Raw genomic sequence first — 21,131 nt, 5'->3', positions numbered from 1 at the left:
AAGACACAAATAGCTTATAATATAGCTATTTTATCTAAATTTTATTGACATATGCATGATATTATCTGCAGATTGCATGGTACAAAGATGGCAAGCGCATCAGACATGGAGAGAGATACCATATGGACTTCCTGCAGGATGGCAGAGCTAGTCTGCGCATTCCTGTTGTTCTTCCAGAAGATGAAGGCATCTATACCGCCTTTGCTAGCAATATTAAAGGAAATGCTATTTGCTCAGGGAAATTGTATGTGGAGCCTGCCGCGCCTCTTAGTGCTCCAACTTACATACCCACACCAGAGCCAGTGAGCAGAATCAGGTAAGACTCGTGACAATTCAAGTTGATTAGTATTTAAATTCTTTAAAACACAGAATATCTCAGTAGCAAATTGCTACTGTGGCTTGGGTGGGGGTGGGGAATTGAAGGCTGAGGTGGCACAGAAATTCCCCATTAGCAGTACCGGTGATTGCCTAGTTTTTATTTCTTGCCCCAATGGAAGATTAGCAAAGCATTTTTATTGTGTAGCGTATTATTTATTTTGCCATGCTATAGCTAATGTAATGAAAACTATAAAGGTTTATTTAACACCTGTATTATCCCTAATTTATACAACGCCCCTGCAGTGTGTTCCTATCTTGGAGCATTGAATCCCCATGCTCCTATGAAAATTGCCTTAGTTCATCCAGCCTGAATGGTGGTGCTGGCACTTGAAATCCAATCCAAGCCAATCTGGCTGTAATGTATAGATAGTGTTTGGGGATTTTTCAAATATAGTTTCTGTGTTTTTCCCCTTTTAGGATAAAGAGGTATATTTTTCTTTTTCTGTAAACATATTCATTTGTTTATTTAACCAACCAATATCTATTGAGATATTTTGGTAGTTGAACCAAAAAAGTTTGGTGTCTAATTAAATCCATGTGTTAAAGGAAAGACTGTCTTGAGGACCATTCTAAGATTTTGAGGCTGGGTTCCTGGTTGTGTTGAATAACTGCTGAGTGGATTGATGGTATATGAACAGCATCGCTTTGAGGGCAATAACAGTGTATTTCATTTTGGGTCCCCCTGAGTTTACAGTTCCTTCTAATAGGTACACAAAGTAAATTCTAAAATGACACCAAAAAATGAGGTTTATTTTGCTAAGTTTTCTCTGTGATTCATGAAAATATTCTGCTTGCCTTCTTTTTTTAGATCCATCTCTCCTCGTTCAGTGAGCAGATCTCCCATACGCATTTCCCCTGCGCGGATGTCACCTGCACGGATGTCCCCCGCACGGCTGTCCCCTGGACGCAGGCTGGAAGAGACAGATGAGTCACAACTTGAGAGACTGTATAAGCCAGTCTTTGTATTGAAACCCACTTCTTTCAAATGTTTAGAAGGGCAAACCGCCAGATTTGACTTAAAGGTTGTAGGTCGACCTATGCCAGAGACCTTTTGGTTTCACAATGGTAAGAATATGTTTTTGCTCACAAATCATTAAACACAAAAATAAGCTTGCAGGTGTGTCCAACAGTTTAAAAATAACAACTATTTTAACATGTCTTCTTTTTTTACTTATTCTCTTTTACAGGCCAGCAAATTGTTAATGACTATACGCATAAAGTAGTCATTAAGGAAGATGGTACCCAATCCCTAATTATTGTCCCTGCATCACCCAGTGATTCTGGGGAATGGACTGTGGTTGCCCAAAACAGGGCAGGCAAATCTTCAATTTCAGTGATTTTAACTGTGGAAGGTATTTGCTCTTAAGATAAAAAAGAAATTATCTTATCGCTTGGGTATAAACAGGTTGTCCAGCCCCACTCACTCTGAATCACGACCTTTCTCTTTCAGCTGTGGAACATCAAGTAAAACCAGTGTTTGTGGAAAAACTGAAAAATGTCAATGTAAAGGAAGGTTCCCGGCTTGAGATGAAAGTCAGAGCTACGGGTAACCCCAACCCTGACATTGTATGGTTGAAAAACAGTGAGATTATTGTACCTCATAAATATCCAAAAATCAGGTAACTCTGCTTGAAAAATAACAAAACTACTCTCATTCCACAAATCCAGTAACCAATGAAGGAACAACTACTTCTGTACTGATTATTTATTTTTCACTTTTTATAGAATTGAAGGCACCAAGGGAGAAGCTGCCCTTAAAATCGATTCCACCGTCAGCCAAGACTCTGCCTGGTACACTGCAACTGCTATTAATAAGGCTGGCCGAGACACTACAAGATGCAAAGTAAATGTGGAAGTTGAGTTTGCAGAGCCTGAGCCAGAGAGAAGATTAATCATCCCACGAGGGACATATAGAGCAAAGGAGATTGCAGCCCCAGAACTGGAGCCCCTCCATTTGCGATACGGTCAAGAGCAGTGGGAAGAGGGTGACCTCTATGACAAAGAGAAACAACAGAAGCCATTTTTCAAGAAAAAACTCACTTCCTTAAGACTCAAGCGCTTTGGACCTGCCCACTTTGAATGCAGGCTAACGCCCATCGGTGACCCTACGATGGTGGTGGAATGGCTCCACGATGGAAAGCCACTTGAAGCAGCCAATAGGCTCCGTATGATCAATGAATTCGGGTATTGCAGCCTTGATTATGGAGTTGCATATTCCAGAGACAGTGGTGTCATTACTTGCAGAGCTACCAACAAATACGGAACCGATCACACATCCGCGACCCTTATTGTTAAAGATGAGAAGAGTCTTGTAGAAGAATCTCAATTGCCTGAGGGGAGGAAAGGCTTACAGAGAATTGAAGAATTAGAGCGGATGGCTCATGAAGGTGCCCTTACAGGTGTAACCACCGATCAAAAAGAGAAGCAAAAGCCAGATATTGTCTTGTTCCCAGAGCCAGTAAGAGTGCTTGAAGGGGAGACCGCCAGATTCCGTTGCCGGGTGACAGGGTACCCTCAGCCCAAAGTCAACTGGTACCTCAATGGGCAGCTCATCCGCAAAAGCAAAAGGTTCAGAGTCCGCTATGATGGCATTCATTATCTGGACATCGTGGACTGCAAATCATATGATACAGGTGAAGTCAAGGTTACCGCGGAAAACCCTGAAGGTGTGACAGAGCATAAAGTGAAGCTTGAGATCCAGCAGAGGGAAGACTTTAGATCTGTCCTTAGACGAGCCCCTGAGCCAAAGCCCGAGTTTCACATACATGAACCTGGAAAACTTCAGTTTGAAGTACAAAAAGTAGACAGACCTGTCGACACCACCGAAACCAAGGAAATTGTCAGGTTGAAAAGGGCCGAAAGAATCACCCATGAAAAAGTGCCCGAAGAGTCAGAAGAGCTGCGTAGTAAGTTCAAGCGCAGGACTGAGGAGGGGTATTACGAAGCCATAACTGCCGTGGAGCTCAAGTCGCGTAAGAAGGATGAATCCTATGAGGAACTTCTAAGGAAGACAAAAGAGGAACTTCTCCACTGGACCAAAGAATTAACTGAAGAGGAGAAGAAAGCCCTAGCAGAAGAAGGCAAAATCACCATCCCAACTTTTAAACCTGATAAAATTGAACTAAGTCCTAGTATGGAGGCCCCCAAAATCTTTGAAAGAATCCAAAGCCAAACTGTGGGCCAAGGATCTGATGCACACTTCCGGGTCAGAGTGGTGGGAAAACCAGACCCTGAATGTGAGTGGTACAAAAATGGTGTAAAAATTGAACGCTCAGACCGAATCTACTGGTACTGGCCTGAAGACAATGTTTGTGAGCTGGTCATTAGAGATGTGACAGCTGAGGACTCCGCCAGCATCATGGTGAAAGCCATTAATATAGCTGGGGAAACCTCCAGCCATGCTTTCTTACTCGTCCAGGGTAATTTGAATTTCTTTCATTTGGTGGATCTGTCTCTGTGTATCTGTGAATAGCCAGTAGTGTGTTTCTTTTTATTTTCTTTTCTCATTATTCAAATCATGAGTTTATCCTACTAAAATGTGCTTTTTCTCTTCCTTTTTCTTATAGCCAAGCAATTGATCACTTTCACACAGGAATTACAAGATGTTGTTGCTAAGGAAAAAGACACCATGGCAACCTTTGAATGTGAAACCTCAGAGCCATTTGTCAAAGTGAAATGGTATAAAGACGGTGTGGAGGTTCACACGGGCGATAAATATAGGATGCACTCTGACAGGAAAGTTCACTTCCTCTCCGTGCTGACCATCGACGCTTCTGATGCTGAAGACTATAGCTGTGTACTTGTGGAAGACGAAAATGTAAAAACAACAGCTAAACTTATTGTCGAAGGTAGTAAATACTGATTTCATTGTTCACTTAAGTTTTAAAGTCACCCTTGGTATGTGATCAGATCAGTCATGCAATTTTCACTTCATGAAAAGAATTACTTGGGAATTGGATATAAGCTCTATAGCCAGAATCATGAATTTATACTACTGATTAAGACTGTTGATGATTCGAATTTTTTTTAATTTTTATTTTTCCATTACAGCTGGTTTATAGTGTCCTGTCAACTTTCTACTGTATAGCATAGTGACACAGTTACATACACACACACACACACACACACACATATACGCATACATTCTTTTTCGACTCAGATTTTTTAAATGCAAGGTTATTTTGATGTCCTGTTTTTAAAATTTTTATTGAAATATAATTCTGTGCATTAAAAATAATCTTAAAATTAAAATAACCCTTTTCAACTGACAATTTCTCAGTCCAGCAGTTAGATATTAAAAATATTCCTGATAGTATGGGTGATATTTACAAAGAATTTTCTCTATTCTAAGTCTAGATGCATAGCTCTCTGGAGAAATTAACTTCACCTTATTTCATGCCTCAGGTGCCGTGGTTGAGTTTGTGAAAGAACTTCAGGACATAGAAGTTCCAGAATCATTTTCAGGAGAGTTAGAGTGCATTATAACCCCAGAAAATATAGAAGGCAAATGGTATCATAATGGTGTGGAGCTGAAATCCAATGGCAAGTACACAATTACATCTCGCCGTGGTCGTCAGAACCTCACGGTCAAGGATGTGACCAAAGAGGACCAGGGAGAGTACAGCTTTGTTGTTGATGGGAAGAAGACAACCTGCAAACTGAAGATGAAACGTAAGTCTCCCCCTTGCAGTCAGCTTGCAGTGAGCATCATTATGGCTTATTGATCAAAAAGGATCCCAATATTCTTATCTCTCCCTGTATTTCACAGCCCGCCCCATTGCTATCCTCCAAGGACTTAGTGATCAAAAAGTCTGCGAGGGTGACATCGTGCAGCTTGAAGTTAAGGTCTCCTTAGAGAATGTGGAAGGTGTGTGGATGAAAGATGGCCAAGAAGTGCAGCCAGGTGACAGGGTTCACATTGTGATAGACAAACAGTCACACATGCTGCTTATTGAAGACATGACTAAGGAGGATGCTGGCCATTACTCCTTCACCATCCCAGCCCTCGGACTGTCAACCAGTGGGCGCGTCTCTGTCTACAGTGAGTGCAATTTATGTGGTTTAAGGTGTACCCTGTGCCCTGAGGTGGGGACCTCTCATGAGCACACATTTCAAACAAAATTCATATTCATAAAATTTTCATTTGTGTGTGTGGCTTTGCAGGTGTTGATGTAATAACACCCCTAAAGGATGTTAATGTGATTGAGGGCACCAAGGCTGTGCTCGAATGTAAGGTCTCAGTCCCTGATGTGACTTCTGTTAAATGGTACTTAAATGATGAGCAAATCAAGCCTGATGATCGTGTGCATGCCATTGTCAAAGGCACTAAGCAGCGACTTGTGATTAACCGGACCCATGCTTCAGATGAAGGACCTTACAAGCTCATGGTTGGCAGAGTTGAAACCAGCTGTAATCTCTCTGTAGAAAGTAAGGATTCTTTCCATCTAGCTTAGTATTGTTTTAAGCATTCTGTTTTCCAGGTATAATAGTAACCAAGTGATTATTTTTCCCCCAGAAATTAAAATTATCAGAGGTCTTCATGACCTTACCTGTACAGAAACCCAAAATGTGGTCTTGGAGGTTGAGCTGTCCCACTCAGGAATTGATGTGCTGTGGAATTTTAAGGACAAGGAAATCAAACCCAGTTCTAAATATAAAATTGAAGCCCATGGAAAAATATATAAGTTGACAGTTCTAAACATGATGAAAGATGATGAAGGGGAGTATACATTTTATGCTGGTGAAAATAGGACATCTGGAAAACTTACCGTGGCAGGTTAGTACATTTATCATTTAATATAAGTTCTTCTATGGAGCAGTCGTTTTAACTTAAGAAATTATTGACCATTTTCACCCAAATTCCCACCAGTTTCCCACTTCCCTGCCTCTGCTTATGCTATTTTCAAAACCAATAGTACCCTCACTACTGTCCCCACCAGCCTAAATTCTAAAGGTTCTTCCAGGAAAACCAACCTTAAATGTCATCTCCTCTGTGAAGCCTTCCTTGATTTTCCCATATGTATAAGTTCTTACTCCTCCTAAATCAGGATTGCTTTATGTATGTCTCTTTCATGGCCCTTACTCACATACTTGTCTAAGTCACCATTTCTTCTCACACCTGAGTATAATTGGAAAATCCGAAATTGCTCCTTTCTCACCTTTGTATAGTCCAATATGTTGCACATGATAGATGATCAATAAATGTTTTATTTAAACTCTCCTATTCTAAAGACATAGTTCCTTTCATCACTCTTATTTTCTTTCACTTTTGTTTTTATTCTCCTCCTATTTTATGAACCCAGTGAGTATCTTAAAAATCTAACTCAGTATATGTAACTGGGTCTCTTTCTTGTGATATGAAATAAACCATCCTCATTCAGCAGAAGTCCCTAGTAAATTAAATTAAATTGAAAAATAAATAAATGCTGAGGAGTTAGAATATGACATTGAGATTAATTTGTGCAGTTTATGACATCTGGTATATCAGTAAGTCAATGGGAATAGTGTGTCTTTGATATGAACGTTTCATGGTTTACACTTCATTACATTGCACGATTTCCTCAGAAATTTAACCATGAAAAAGACTTCTGAAACAAAATTTCAGATCCTGCACTGTGATACATTTAATATAAATTACATGTTTTTAAATGCGTGAAAATAACAAAAAACCATGAGCCCCTATGTGATTTTACCAAATGCTTTTTTAAGTACCTATCTTGGACCAAACAGTGCTGGGAACTCAGAATACAAAAATGAATAATGTATGATTTTTTTTGGAGGAATTCACAGTTGAGAGAGAGAGAAACATCAGCAACTAAATTGCTGAAGGAGTAATTACTTCTTCCAGTGGATGATGGCACTGGAGGCAATGAGGGATATTTTCATGGAAGAGATGACATTTATTGAAACAGTGATTTTTTTGTACATAGTGATCCCTAATCTTCTAGAAACATTGATGACTAGACATTTTGTTCAGCATAATTTTTGCCAATCAAATATGAGACATATTTCCAGGAAATCATCCTTAGAAGACTTAGGCAGAATGCTTTTGAAGAAGAAGGAAGTGAGTTAGAGGCCATCCGCGAGGTGTACTGCACATCAAGATTCTCAGAATTCTATGCAACTTAACTGTTGCTTTTCCTTTGCAAAACCTTCCCGATTCCAGTATTTTCCCTGGTTATCAGTGATGTTTACTTTGTGGGTTTCTGTGATGCCTTCTCAATGTGTGCAAAAATAATTTTATTAGATGTTTCGTGATGTTCTAAATCGTGTTTTTAAATTTTGATATTTTATATTTAATTATGCAAAGATGTCTATATTATATAAATATGTGTAAAGGATTCACACATGTGTTTCTTTTGTCCCAAAGGGGGTGCCATCTCTAAGCCACTCACAGATCAGACTGTAGCTGAATCCCAGGAAGCTGTGTTTGAGTGCGAAGTTGCCAACCCCGATTCTGAAGGCGAATGGCTGAAAGATGGCAAACACCTCCCTCTGAGCAAAAGCATCAGAAGTGAATCTGACGGCCACAAAAGGAGACTTATCATTGCTGCCACCAAGCTGGATGACATTGGAGAATATACCTACAAGGTGGCCACTTCTAAAACATCTGCCAAACTCAAAGTTGAAGGTCAGTGATTATAGTGACAGATTTACCCATTTCAAATCATACTGTATTTTTGACAGTTATTTTAAAAGTCCAGTGGTGTCTGGGGTTAATAGATACAAACTATTGCATTTGGAGTGGATAAGCAATAAGATCCTGCTGTACAGCACAGGGAACTATATCTAGTCACTTGTAATGGAACATGATGGAGGATAATGTGAGAAAAAGAATGTATGTATATGTGTGACTGGGTCTCTTTGCTGTACAGTAGAAATTGACAGAACACTGTAAACCAACTATAATGAGGAAAAAATCATTAAAAAAATTGTGGGTACCATAAATCCTTATTTCATAAAATCATCATAAACTCTCAAACTTTCTTTCTGAGCCACATACCACAAGGTGCAAAATTGCTTATCAGATGAATTTATGTGAAGAAGTCATTTCTTAGGTTCCAGCTCTATGCAACAACTAAATTAGATGCTCTCCTTCTGTGTTCTTTTTTCACTCTTTTCCAACCATCAGTTAAGCTATTAGTATACAGCTATGCAAACTTCATTTAATTCACATATTAAAAAATCATTATACGAAGTACATTTCAAACTGGATCCCAGGTTTTCCTGAATAATCTCAGAGTGGCATTTAAAAACTCTATGTAGTTGCTAAGGGAGAGGGAGTGGAATGGACGAGAATTTGGTTAGTAGATGCCAACTATTACTTTTAGAACGGATAAGTAATGAGGTCCTGCTGTATAGCACAAAGAACTATATCCGATCTCTTGAGATAGAACATAGTGGAAAATAATATGAGAAAAAGAATTAGTATATATGTACGACTGGGTCACTTTGCTGTGCAGCAGAAATTGGCACAAAATTGTAAATCAACTACACTTTAATAAAAAAAATCGAAAAAAATTCTAAAGTGACTACATAGCTGGAAAAAAGTTGATAACCATTACCTGCAAATGACCAGGTAATGATCTCACTCAGGACTTGTCTTACTTGATGGTATCATCTTTATTTTCTAAACCAATCATAAATTTGTCTTCAGCTGTTAAAATTAAGAAGACTCTGAAGAACCTCACGGTAACAGAGACGCAGGATGCTGTTTTCACTGTGGAGCTCACACACCCTAACGTAAAAGGTGTCCAGTGGATCAGAAACGGGGTTGTGCTGGAATCCAATGACAAGTACACTGTCTCAGTCAAAGGAACAACTTACTCTCTGAGAATTAAAAACTGTGCCGTTGTGGATGAATCTGTTTATGGCTTCAAGCTTGGAAGGCTGGGGGCCAGTGCCAGACTTCACGTTGAGAGTAAGTTGACTTAGAAACACTTTCACCAGTAGCCAACTCCCAGTTCCTGTAAAGTTCACCATGTGACTAAACTGCTTCAACTTTTCTCACCAGCTGTCAAGATCATTAAGAAGCCAAAGGATGTGACTGCCTTGGAAAATGCCACTGTGTCCTTTGAAGTCAGTGTTTCCCATGACACGGTGCCAGTAAAATGGTTCCACAAGAACGTGGAGATTAAGCCGAGTGACAAACACAGGCTGGTCTCAGAAAGGAAGGTGCACAAACTGATGCTACAGCATATTTCCCCCTCAGATGCTGGGGAGTATACCGCTGTGGTGGGGCAGTTGGAATGCAAAGCTAAACTATTTGTGGAGAGTAAGTATGAGGCAGCCTTTGGGGCATTTCTAGGGAATCCCCATATATTCATTCATTTGCTTCATCTTTCTCTTTAATAAAATATGTTAACTGAAGTGCTCTCTGATTTTCCCAAGCATTACATATCACAAAAACCATGAAAAACATCGAGGTACCTGAAACCAAAACCGCCTCCTTCGAGTGCGAGGTCTCCCACTTCAACGTGCCTTCCATGTGGCTGAAGAATGGTGTGGAGATTGAGATGAGTGAGAAGTTCAAGATAGTGGTGCAGGGCAAGCTCCACCAGCTGATCATCATGAACACCAGCACGGAGGACTCAGCAGAATACACATTCGTCTGTGGCAATGACCAAGTCAGCGCCACCCTGAAAGTGACTCGTAAGTTAAACAGAATGTCTAGTAGACCTGTTGTTATTCTGTATCTTGCACTTTCCATTTCTGACCAGCTGTCTATCTTGATTGAAACATCTACAGTGTATTTGCACTGAATTAGGCACTGACACCTCCATCTGGGATAACTTTTCAATTAGAATAGTATTGACAGACCCCCTTTAAAGATACTCCTGTGTCTATTGCTTGCTCTTTATGTTCCTCTCTCAGTTGGCATTGTCCTGTGGAGGGGTACCTGGAAGATATCATGGCTCGTCTCTCTGAACTGTGATCACCTTAACAGACACACTAAAAGCATCCCAAATTTTCATTCTGTGCCTGTCATAACCCACATTATATAGACACAAAATCTTGGGTGTTTCCTTCCTCCTTTGCAGCAATCATGATCACATCCATGCTGAAGGACATCAATGCCGAAGAAAAAGATACCATTACCTTTGAGGTGACGGTGAACTATGAAGGCATCTCTTATAAATGGCTAAAGAACGGTGTGGAAATCAAATCAACAGACAGGTGCCAGATGCGCACCAAAAAGCTCACCCACTCACTGAACATCAGGAATGTTCACTTTGGGGATGCTGCTGAGTATACCTTTGTGGCTGGAAAAGCTACCTCAACAGCCACTCTTTATGTGGAAGGTATGGTTTCGTAAATGTCATATCCATAAAAAACAAATGTCAGACACACTATATAAAATGTTAGGACATCAGCTCATAAACAGATAAGTAAAATGAGGTATATCCATGCAATGAGATATATTCAACAATTAAAAGGAAGCACTATGTGTGCTACAACATTGGTGAACCTTAAAAAACTTTATTCTAAATGAAAGAAGCCCCATCACAGGGGACCACATACCGTATGATTCCAGGTGTAGAAAAAGCTCAGAATACCCAGATCTATAGGGTTATAGATTGGTGCCAAAGTGTGAAAGGAGGGCATTAGGAAGGGCTGGGAGGGCTAAAGGGTGCATGATTTCTTTGTGAGATAATGAGAATGCTTTGAAACTGATTATGATGGTGATTGCACAACTCTGAATGTTCTGAAAGTTCTGAAACTCTATGCTTTCAAGAGTGAATTGTATGGTATGTGAATTGTATCTTGGCAACGCTGTTAGAAAGGTTAATTTTTTTACATGCTCTTCTCCAGCTCGTCACATAGAATTTAGGAAACACATTAAGGACATTAAGGTTCTTGAGAAGAAGCGAGCCATGTTTGAATGTGAAGTTTCGGAACCTGACATCACTGTGCAGTGGATGAAAGATGGCCAAGAGCTACAGCTTGTGGACAGGTGGGTTGGTTTGTTTTGCCACATCCCAGTGATGCCTAGTTCCCTTGGGGTCATCATCCTACATTAAACCTCAATTTCCATTTCCTCCATAGAATAAAGATCCAGAAGGAGAAATATGTCCACCGCCTTCTGATCCCATCCACCCGGATGTCTGATGCCGGGCAGTACTCTGTGGTGGCAGGAGGCAACATGTCGACTGCTAACCTCTACGTAGAGGGCAGAGATGTTCGCATCCGAAGCATTAAAAGGGAGGTTCAGGTAACTGTCCATGTGCTGGAGTTTTTGGAGAGATCATCAGTGGCTCCTAGTCTATAATTTTATCATTTAATTTTTTGACTTTCAAATTTTCTAACCTTAGTCTTCTAAAGAATGAAATCAGCTTCTCCCTGCCTATTGGCTCACACTTGTATGCTGACATCAGTGTAGTCACAGTTTCCTTTCACTTAGGGAAGAAGGGTGTCCTTAGCAGATGTCAAAATACTTTAATGAAAGCAGCTGTAGAAACTTTACTGTCTAATAAGTGGCCACTTGCCAACAAGAAAAATTCAAATTGTGGTGTTCGTACAGCAACTAGAATTAAGGGAATTCAGAACAAGGTGGCATTTTCTCAGAAGCCTTCCACTGTGCAGTGGCAGGTGTGCAAGGGCTGGGCTGGGAGCACTCCCTCTGAGGTCCAGGAGGAACATCAGTTTGAGCAAAGCTGGGTTCCTAGCTGGGAGGCTGAACAAATGCTTTACCCCTGATTGCAAATGTAGAGCTTGACCTCATAAGTGCTAGTCTTCCTTCATGAAATAAGGGAGATAATGTGTAAAACGAGGAATCACTAGAGTCCAGGAGTTCCTGTGGTGGCACAGAGGAACTGAATCTAGCTAGTAACCTGAGGTTGCCAGTTTAATCCCTGGCCTCACTCAGTGGATTAAGGATCCGGCATTGCCGTGAGCTGTGGTGTAGGTCATAGATGTGGCTCGGATCCCGAGTTGCTGTGGCTGTGGCGTAGGCCAGCAGCTACAGTTCCAATTAGATCCCTATCCTGGGAACTTCCTTATGCCATATGTAGGGCCCTAAAAATTAAATTAAATTAAATTAAATTAATCACTACAGGTCATATGTATCATGCTGCTCATCCCCAGAGAGCCAGGCATTACAGGCCATAGGCCATGGTGAAGAGATTTCATTGCAGACTCTGGTAACCTGGATGTGTCTCCTATCCTTTATTGTCCAATTCTGAACCTTGTCCAATTCCTTCACTTTTAAAAACAAGGATAATAGTTCCTACTTAGCCCACAAAGATATTATTCACATCCTATGAATTCAAATTTAACAGTAACTTAAAAGAACTTTGACAATGATAAACAGCCCTCAGATGTAAAGTGTCATGATTTCTTTTATGATTAATTAAGAAGCAAACATTTAAGGATGAAATCATTTCCTCTGTGTAAGCATGATTCTCTACAAAAGTTTGGGTACCATTTGTCCAAGGATAGGTAGGAAAACTTAGAATGCGTTATAACCAGCCAGCTTGCTACATCATAATGTGTTAAGTTTGGCAGGCTCTTCAATTGAGCTGTTTTATTAAAAGGTTAAAACTGTCAGAAAACCAGGGCTTCACTTTTCTCTTTCTGTTGCTCCATCAAAAGGTTATAGAGAAACAACGTGCTGCTATTGAGTTTGAGGTCAATGAAGACGATGTTGATGCCCACTGGTATAAAGATGGCATTGAAATCAATTTCCAAATTCAAGAACGACACCAGTATGTGGTGGAGAGAAGAATCCACCGGATGTTTATCTCTGAGACCAGGCATAGTGATGCTGGTGAATATACCTTTGTGGCAGGAAGGAACAGGAGCTCTGTTACTCTCTATGTCAATGGTAGGTAGCAACATTAACTATTTTTGCCTCCATCTGTAATAATTCTCCCCTTCAACTTACTAAAGTTCTGCTAGTTCCTGGGCAATTTCTCAAGAACCCATGGTACTCATATGTTTGCAGCTATATTTATTTTCACATTATACTGATGGTAGCTAAGATGTTGTTTCCAGAAAACCCCTGATGGCTAGGTTTTAGTTGGTCAACACTGTTGACTCCAGTGTGTGACAGTTATAGTGGAGCTCAAATGGATTTCTAGGTACAGCGCTCAGCTGTTCTAGTTCTCTGCCCTTGGCCCTATCTGCTTGAGTACTACTAGCTCCACCAAGCCTCTTGTCGATCATACCTGAGAATCTAGAGAGCCACAGGCCAGTCCCAAGCCCTAAGACCAGGGTCTCTGACTTTAGACAGGGGTTCCACATGCTACCAAGTCCTCAGAGGAGCACCATTAAACCAGCCACTTTCCTCCTTAGAAAACTTAGGGCTGAATTTGAGACTGATCTAGATCTGGAACTAACGTGGAAACAGAGAAAGTGGAACCTCCATCCCCATCCTGACCTTGGGTCCTGTCTGTCTAAACAAATACCTCTGAGGAAGATGAGGGAACACTAAGAATCTCACATTTCCTAAAATGAACCATGTTGCTAACATCCCCTCGGTCCCTAGGAGACTGATGATCGTGGTATCCAGTTATTATTATTTCTATGTTAGTGTTAGAGATACTGAGGAACAGAGAAGTAAAGGTCTTTCCATACGGCTGTGTCAGAAACCAGCCTCTCAGAAGTCATTTCTCCCCATTTTTTGGTTCCACAAAATACCCACTTCCCCTCACTCTCACAACACTGAGATGCTTTAAGTAGCATAACAGGAAAGCTGATATTTTTTAAACAAATCTACCTAATTGCCTTTAACTAGATCTGAAGTAACATTCGTTCATTCATTTATACAGACTGATTGCACTTCACTAGCGCCTGTATATTAAAAATGACTATGACATATACATTTGTCCAAATGACTTTTAAAAATAGAAAGCATGTGGAAGTTGTTCTCTCATTCTTTAGGGTACTGTCCATTGCCACCCTAAGTCCAGACACCAGCCAGGAAAAGGGGTAATGACGTTACACTGAAAAACTCAGCACTCCCAGCACCCCTCCTCCAACATCCAAAGTATCTTAAGGCTATTCCCTGTACTTATGAACTAAATCCCGAATGTCTTCTTCTTGCTTAGCACAAAGAATGTTCTCATATTCTGAGGCAAGTAAGGATATCACAATTTCAAAATTTTATTTCCAGCCCATAACCACCTGTGAAAAGTTAACATAGATTTCCCTAGGCGTTCCTGAATTTCCATGTTTTTTCACAGGCTGTTTATTTTCTTTTCTCCCCAGCTCCAGAACCACCCCAAATTCTGCAGGAGCTCCAACCTGTTACTGTACAGTCTGGCAAGCCGGCCCGCTTCTGTGCTGTGATATCTGGCAGACCTCAACCCAAAATTTCCTGGTACAAGGAAGAGCAGCTGCTGTCCACTGGTTTCAAGTGCAAATTCCTTCATGATGGGCAAGAGTACACGCTTTTGCTCATTGAAGCCTTCCCAGAGGACGCGGCTGTCTATACCTGTGAAGCCAAAAATGACTACGGTGTTGCCACCACCTCAGCCTCACTCTCAGTGGAAGGTAGAAATGCCTTGCTATTTCTCCATTAAAACAAAAACTAAGAATCCTATTTTTGCATTCTCCTGGGGCATTTAAAATGCAATTTAGAACTCTTAAAAGCAGATTACTACCCAACTTGGGAACTTTGAAACACTGCCAGATAAATTAAGATAAATCGGTATGCTTCATTCTCAGTCTGTAGGGTGAGTCCATCTTGACGAGTCTTGTGGTCCCTTTCTTTAGTTCCAGAAGTTGTGTCTCCTGATCAGGAAATGCCTGTTTATCCTCCTGCCATCATCACCCCACTTCAGGATACTGTCACTTCTGAGGGACGGCCAGCCCATTTTCATTGCAGAGTTTCTGGAACAGGTAGGTTTACAAGCAAAGGTAGAATTGCTAATATTTTAAAAGAATGATATGTGGGAAAGGTTCTCTCACCCTTTGCTCCCTTACAAACATCTCTTCAGGCAAAATTTGAAATTTAACAGACATCTTATAGAAGACTTATTTGAATTACTGAATTAAGAATTAGATCAGTGTTTTCCACTGGATCATACACCTGAAAATGGTTAAGGTGGTAAGTTTTATGTTATGCGGGGTTTTTTTTGTTTGTTTTTTTTTTACCACACAAAAAATTAGAGCAATGTTTTTTCAGTGTTTTAAACTTCTAAAAATATCATGTTTCCCTTATGATTGTGGTTATACTTTTGTTATCTCTTGAAAAAAAAATGACAAAGCCTACAATTATTATTAGATTAAGGATAATGACATCTACATATTTTTAAAAGAAGGGTCTATTTATCTGTAAGATGTCGTTCAGTATATGGACAGTGCTTGTGCAAAAAGTCATATTCCTTTGGAAGGCAATATCCTGTAGTGGACAAAAGTCAGAGCATTATGATCACAAAGGTTGGATTTCAATCTTGGCTCCACTGTGTGACCTTCAGCAAATATATGATGTCTCTGGTCCTCTCTCCCTCATGAAGAAAATGAGGATAATACTGCATTCAAATCTTGGAATGTACATTCCAAGAGGGCAGGGATTCTTTCTTAGTACAGAGAACCTGGCACCTGAAAAGCAGTAGCTACTGAAAGGAAAGCTCTCTGAAAGCAAAGGTGGATCCCTACCCTCAAGTAACTCTGAACATAGTAGATACTCAATAAGTAATTGTTGATTGGACAGAAGAATGATTGTTGAATGGCCAACAACCATTATCATGATTACTTTAGATAACTCATGTCAGCATGTAGCACAGTTCCCATCATGTGTACTCCTTTCTTCTGTTAGCTATCGGGATTTTTAATGGTGCACATTTCCCAAGTACCACCAGCCCCTCCCCTCACCCAGGAGTCTGACTTTAGTAGAACAAAATGTTTGGAGCCATTTCTAGCCAGTGATGATTGTCGACTGACCTCAGGGAGGAACAAAGTAAATCACATTTATCCCAAATGAAAATGACTCCCTCATTCTCCTGGCTTTTGGATACTACCTCAAAGAGAAATTCTCTAAACTTAGGCATCTCACAGCCCTCCTAATAAGTTTGTTTTGCTTATACTGTTTTCTCCCATTAGTTTAGGACCCAATCAGCATGGCCAAGAGCCATTTTCCTAAACAAGTTATCATTTCATTTGGGCTACTATCACCTAGAGATTTTCTCCTCTGGAATGGAGATACTGATCTAGAAACCACATAGACCTGTTTGATTTTATGAGCATAATTAAAGGATATAAAGCACTTATAGGCATGGCTGGCAAGTGACTGGGGCTCAATACATTAATTTTATTGGAACCATTGAGAGGAATTATAGAAACATAAAAGTCTAGTGTTTGGTGACCAACATGGATAAATACTATAGGCTTTGTGGCTTCAGAACGGAGTTGTTGAGAAATAGTAAATATCAAGAAATGAGGACTGATTAGATAATATCCTACTAACACAATAAAGAAAAAATGCATTTTTTCTTTTATCTTTCTTTTTTTCGCCTTTTTTTTTTTTTTTTTTTTTTTTGCTTTTTAGGGCCACCCCTGCAGCATAGGGAAGTTCCCAGGCTAGAGGTCGAAATAGAGCTACAGCTGACAGCCTATGCCATAGCCACAGCAATTCCAGATCTGAGCCGCATCTACAACCTACACCACCACAGCGAAGCCAGGAATTGAATCCACATCCTCATGGATACTAGTTGGTTCGTTACTGCTAAGCCACAAAGGGAACTCCAGAAAAATGCATTTTAATATCAAATTCACCAAAGCCACACTAAAGAATTTATCCATTTATTGAATTTTTAGAGGAAAGTTTTCTTTTTTTTTTATTTTTATAATTTTTTTTATTTTCCCACTGTACAGCAAGGGGGTCAGGTTATCCTTACATGTATACATTACAATTACATTTTTCCCCCACCCTTTCTTCTGTTGCAGCATGAGTATTTAGACAAAGTTCTCAATGCTATTCAGCAGGATCTCCTTGTAAATCTATTCTAAGTTGTGTCTGAGAAGCCCAAGCTCCCGATCCCTCCCACTCCCTCCCCCTCCCATCAGGCAGCCACAAGTCTCTTCTCCAAGTCCATGATTTTCTTTTCTGAGGAGATGTTCATTTGTGCTGGATATTAGATTCCAGTTATGAGTGATATCATATGGTATTAGTTTTCAAATAAATACATGTCTATGTGGATTGTCTAGAGTAGTAGTCTGAACTATATTTATATAGTACTTTTTAGTTTATATATCATTTTATAGTTTGCCTTTAAGGTGTTGTAAAAATACATTTGCAGCTCTCTAGAAGACTCCAATTGGGGTAGAAAGAGAAAAACATCTTTTCTATGTAACAGGTGTCTTTAAATGTTCTAACAGGCTTTATAAATTCATGACATCATTAACTCTGTATGTGTGATAATATGTTTACACATACAAAGTTTTTAGCATCCTTTCATAAATGTATTTTCTGTATGACAAAAACTAAATTCATTGAATAAAATGCCTTAGAATAAAAGCTTACCAGATCACATAGTGTCATACCCCTCAGATTGCGAAAATATTTACATAACTTCCTCTGACTATGTATTTCCATAAGAAAATAAGTGCAGTGCCACTTTGTAAAACTTGGAAAAAAATATGAGAAGCCCCTGTCTCATATTTTGGGGAATGTAATACTTGCTGAAGGAAAGAGCATGGTCCTGAGCAATCTGATGATGATTTTATGGGTGAAAATATGGTCTACTGACGGTCTCTGGTGCCACCTACTGGTAGAAGAGCAATTTGGAAAAGTGGAATTTTAAAACTTGTAAATAAAGATAGCTTTTTTGCTACTGTTCATTCTGCAGATAATGAGTCAGTATCATTTGGAGGCTTACAGAGTAGCAGCTAGCTAAGAGAAATGATAAAAAATTATTTTAGCAACAAAGACCACCCATTTTTCACTTAAGCATCTATTTCATTGTATTCTTTTACCAACATTTGTATTCCTGCTATTGAGACCCAGGAAGTTCTATAGGTGCCAGGGCCTGTCTCATGCCTTTAAGAAGCTCATTGTGTAGGTGAGGAGATACACCTGCACGACTAGATCCCAAAATTGTGAGTGCTATAACAGCCCACCTACTCAGAGCTCTCTGTCTGGGAGACAGCTGGCGAAAGATGCATGGACTGAACATTGAAGAATTAATAGGATCATTGAGCACAATGGCACTCCAGGCGTAGAACACCATTTACAAAGTCATAAAAGCTTGCACGAACACTCCATGTGCTGGCCACGGTGGTTTAAGTATGTTTGGAAAGTGATGTAATGAATGGGTAAGAAGACAGAAAAGAAGGCAAGGGCTAGGTACTAAAGGGCTTGATATTCTGTGCTTAGAACCTTAGATTTTATATTGTTTACTTTGAGGAGCCACTGGAAGGTTTTTAAGCCCCTGGGTGATGTGATCAGGTTTGCTTTTTAGAAGCAATATTCTGATAATGAAGAATGGACAGATGTGGAAGGTGAGATTGGAGGTAAGGGACCAGGGGAGAGACTATCCTAATAGATAAACTTAGAGAGTATTGACAATGAGGGGAGTCAGGAGGAAGAAGAGGGTCGATTGTGCCAGAGTCCAGGAGATTGAGTGAACAAGATTTAGGGACCAAACACAATGGAGTGGTGGCAGTGAGGAACTAGGGCAGTGTGGTAGCCTCACAGAAGCTGTGAGAGGCCAGTGACCAACACAGCAGTGGCAGCCCAGCCAGAAGCATCAAGTCCATTCCCAAGACAGGTCTTGCCCTTTGGCTCATTCGTTATCAGCAGTTCAGGCCTGTCCTCCTGCTTCACTCAGTTCATCAAAGGAAGAAGGTGTCAGGAAGAGTAAGAAAGGATCCTTGCCGGGGAGAGACAATATCAAACTCTTTATCTTAGAATCATGTTTCCTTCTTAGAAATGAAATCATGTAAGATCAGATATGGCATGCTCAAAAGAAAACTATAATACTACTGGGATAAATATAAAATTAGTCACCAATATCATCAATTTTATGTTTGCAGGTAAATAAAAATACCTGCTTGTTCCTGTGACTTAAACATCCTTTTTCTTTTGTGATACAGATCTAAAAGTGTCTTGGTACAGCAAAGACAAGAAAATCAAGCCTTCTCGGTTCTTTAGAATGACTCAGTTTGAAGACACTTACCAATTGGAAATTGCTGAAGCTTTTCCAGAAGATGAAGGAATTTATACTTTTGTTGCTAGTAATGCTATTGGTCAAGTATCAAGCACAGCCACTCTGAGACTGGAAGGTACAGTAAAAAAAAAAAAAACAAAAAACCTTTAAGAACCATTTAAATATAGATCTAATTTCAAAATTCAGTAACAAACACTAAAGATTTCATGTAAATCATCACTGGTCCTACCATTATTTTTTAACCCAACTAATTGTTTCCATGTTATATGTGATATTCTCGCTTTTCAGGTACTGGAGTCATTATAAATCACAAAGCATCATTTTTTTATTTGCCCCTGCTTTGTCTCCATAGCATTTTGTAATGTATTGCTCTCATCACCAGCTTTCATGCTTCCTGATCAGCATGTATCAGAATGGGCAGAAATATGCTAAAGAAATAGGTTGTTTTCTTGTTTGGCTAGGATGAAAATTTTTTTAATATATTTTTTTTAATCTAAGAGTGTTAACACATCCCACCATTGTGTTGACACAATTCTGATTTCACAGAAGCTACAGTGGATGATTTCAGGTCTGCTTACCAGCTTGATGTGTTCACTGTCATTCAAAGGGTTGAGGGTTGAGGGGCTCAGTTGTAAAATGGCTTAACTTTTCTATTATTTGGGGTTCTTAAATTGCAATCAGAAATATTTCCTAGGTATCAGGCAGGGCGGCACTCAGATTCAAAATGACGAATATTTTTATACAGTCAGGCTATTTTTTCTGAGCTAATTTGGTCTCTGTAGTATTAAGCATGTATAAATATATGAAGAGTTAAGGCAACTTTTGCTTTTTCCCTTGATTTTGAACACTTATAATAACAACCAGATGTTTTAATAATCAGTTCAATGCGGTTTACAAAAAAGAAGGTTTATTTTACAACTGGGGGGGGGAATAGTAGAAAACAAGAATACCTACACTGAATTGCACCCTCTACTACCATCTTCATGAACATATAGTGAAGCGCCTTAAAACTATTTATGTCTCAGCATGTTTGTCTGGAAAACGGAAGGGAACTCATGTGGCTTTGAATCAATAGTGGCATACATTGACAAGGCATTAGGCTTGGACTGGATTCTCATCCATCACTGAAATTTGTAGCAGAACTGTAGACAACTCCCAGTGAATTCTGGTGTCCATGCAAACTAAGACATTAAAGATTGGCATGCTTCTTTTCAGGATTTAGCAAACTTGAAGAAATTACATCAAATTCTCAATGGCATGTCTCTTCATCAGTTTCATTTAAGAAGGAGCCCCTTGGCCAAAAGCCCATCTTCATCCAGCCTCTGTCAAGCCTCAGGGTGCACAGCGGGGAGACAGTCAGATTTCATACGAGGGTTTTTGGTATTCCCAAGCCAGAAATCCAGTGGTTTCATAACCAGCAGCCAATTCTACCATCAAAAGATATAATTTTCCATTTTGAGGAGTCCACAGGCATGGCTTTAATGCTTATAGTTGATGCTTACTCAGAGCATGCCGGCCAGTACTCTTGCAAAGCAGCCAATAGCGCGGGGGAAGCCACTTGTGCGGCTACGCTCACAGTGACTCCAAAAGGTAAAGGAAGCCCAGCTTGCTTCAAAGACTTTGATCTGCTGCATCCTTCCTACT

At 39.9% G+C, this 21,131-nt stretch overlaps 1 protein-coding gene across 2 annotated transcripts in view; it reads left to right on the top strand.

Moving 5' to 3' along the window:
* Window positions 1-21,131, top strand: part of TTN (titin) — a 274,931-nt gene that overhangs the window by 29,648 nt on the left and 224,152 nt on the right. For both annotated transcript variants that reach the window (XM_047772981.1, XM_047772982.1), the window contains exons 23-43: window positions 72-316; window positions 1,187-1,443; window positions 1,566-1,730; window positions 1,829-1,997; window positions 2,104-3,797; window positions 3,945-4,226; window positions 4,783-5,049; window positions 5,147-5,419; window positions 5,542-5,805; window positions 5,894-6,154; window positions 7,748-8,008; window positions 9,035-9,298; window positions 9,392-9,652; window positions 9,769-10,029; window positions 10,419-10,679; window positions 11,191-11,332; window positions 11,425-11,590; window positions 12,970-13,201; window positions 14,587-14,871; window positions 15,094-15,219; window positions 19,414-19,602. In XM_047772981.1, coding sequence (XP_047628937.1) covers window positions 72-316; window positions 1,187-1,443; window positions 1,566-1,730; window positions 1,829-1,997; window positions 2,104-3,797; window positions 3,945-4,226; window positions 4,783-5,049; window positions 5,147-5,419; window positions 5,542-5,805; window positions 5,894-6,154; window positions 7,748-8,008; window positions 9,035-9,298; window positions 9,392-9,652; window positions 9,769-10,029; window positions 10,419-10,679; window positions 11,191-11,332; window positions 11,425-11,590; window positions 12,970-13,201; window positions 14,587-14,871; window positions 15,094-15,219; window positions 19,414-19,602 — 6,325 coding nt within the window. The remainder of the gene's footprint in view (window positions 1-71; window positions 317-1,186; window positions 1,444-1,565; window positions 1,731-1,828; window positions 1,998-2,103; window positions 3,798-3,944; window positions 4,227-4,782; window positions 5,050-5,146; window positions 5,420-5,541; window positions 5,806-5,893; window positions 6,155-7,747; window positions 8,009-9,034; window positions 9,299-9,391; window positions 9,653-9,768; window positions 10,030-10,418; window positions 10,680-11,190; window positions 11,333-11,424; window positions 11,591-12,969; window positions 13,202-14,586; window positions 14,872-15,093; window positions 15,220-19,413; window positions 19,603-21,131) is intronic.

This window comes from Phacochoerus africanus, chromosome 3, assembly GCF_016906955.1.
Source record: "Phacochoerus africanus isolate WHEZ1 chromosome 3, ROS_Pafr_v1, whole genome shotgun sequence".
Lineage (NCBI taxonomy): Eukaryota > Metazoa > Chordata > Mammalia > Artiodactyla > Suidae > Phacochoerus > Phacochoerus africanus.
Note: the sequence above shows the minus strand (reverse complement) of the source record. Positions and strands in the feature narration are given on the sequence as shown.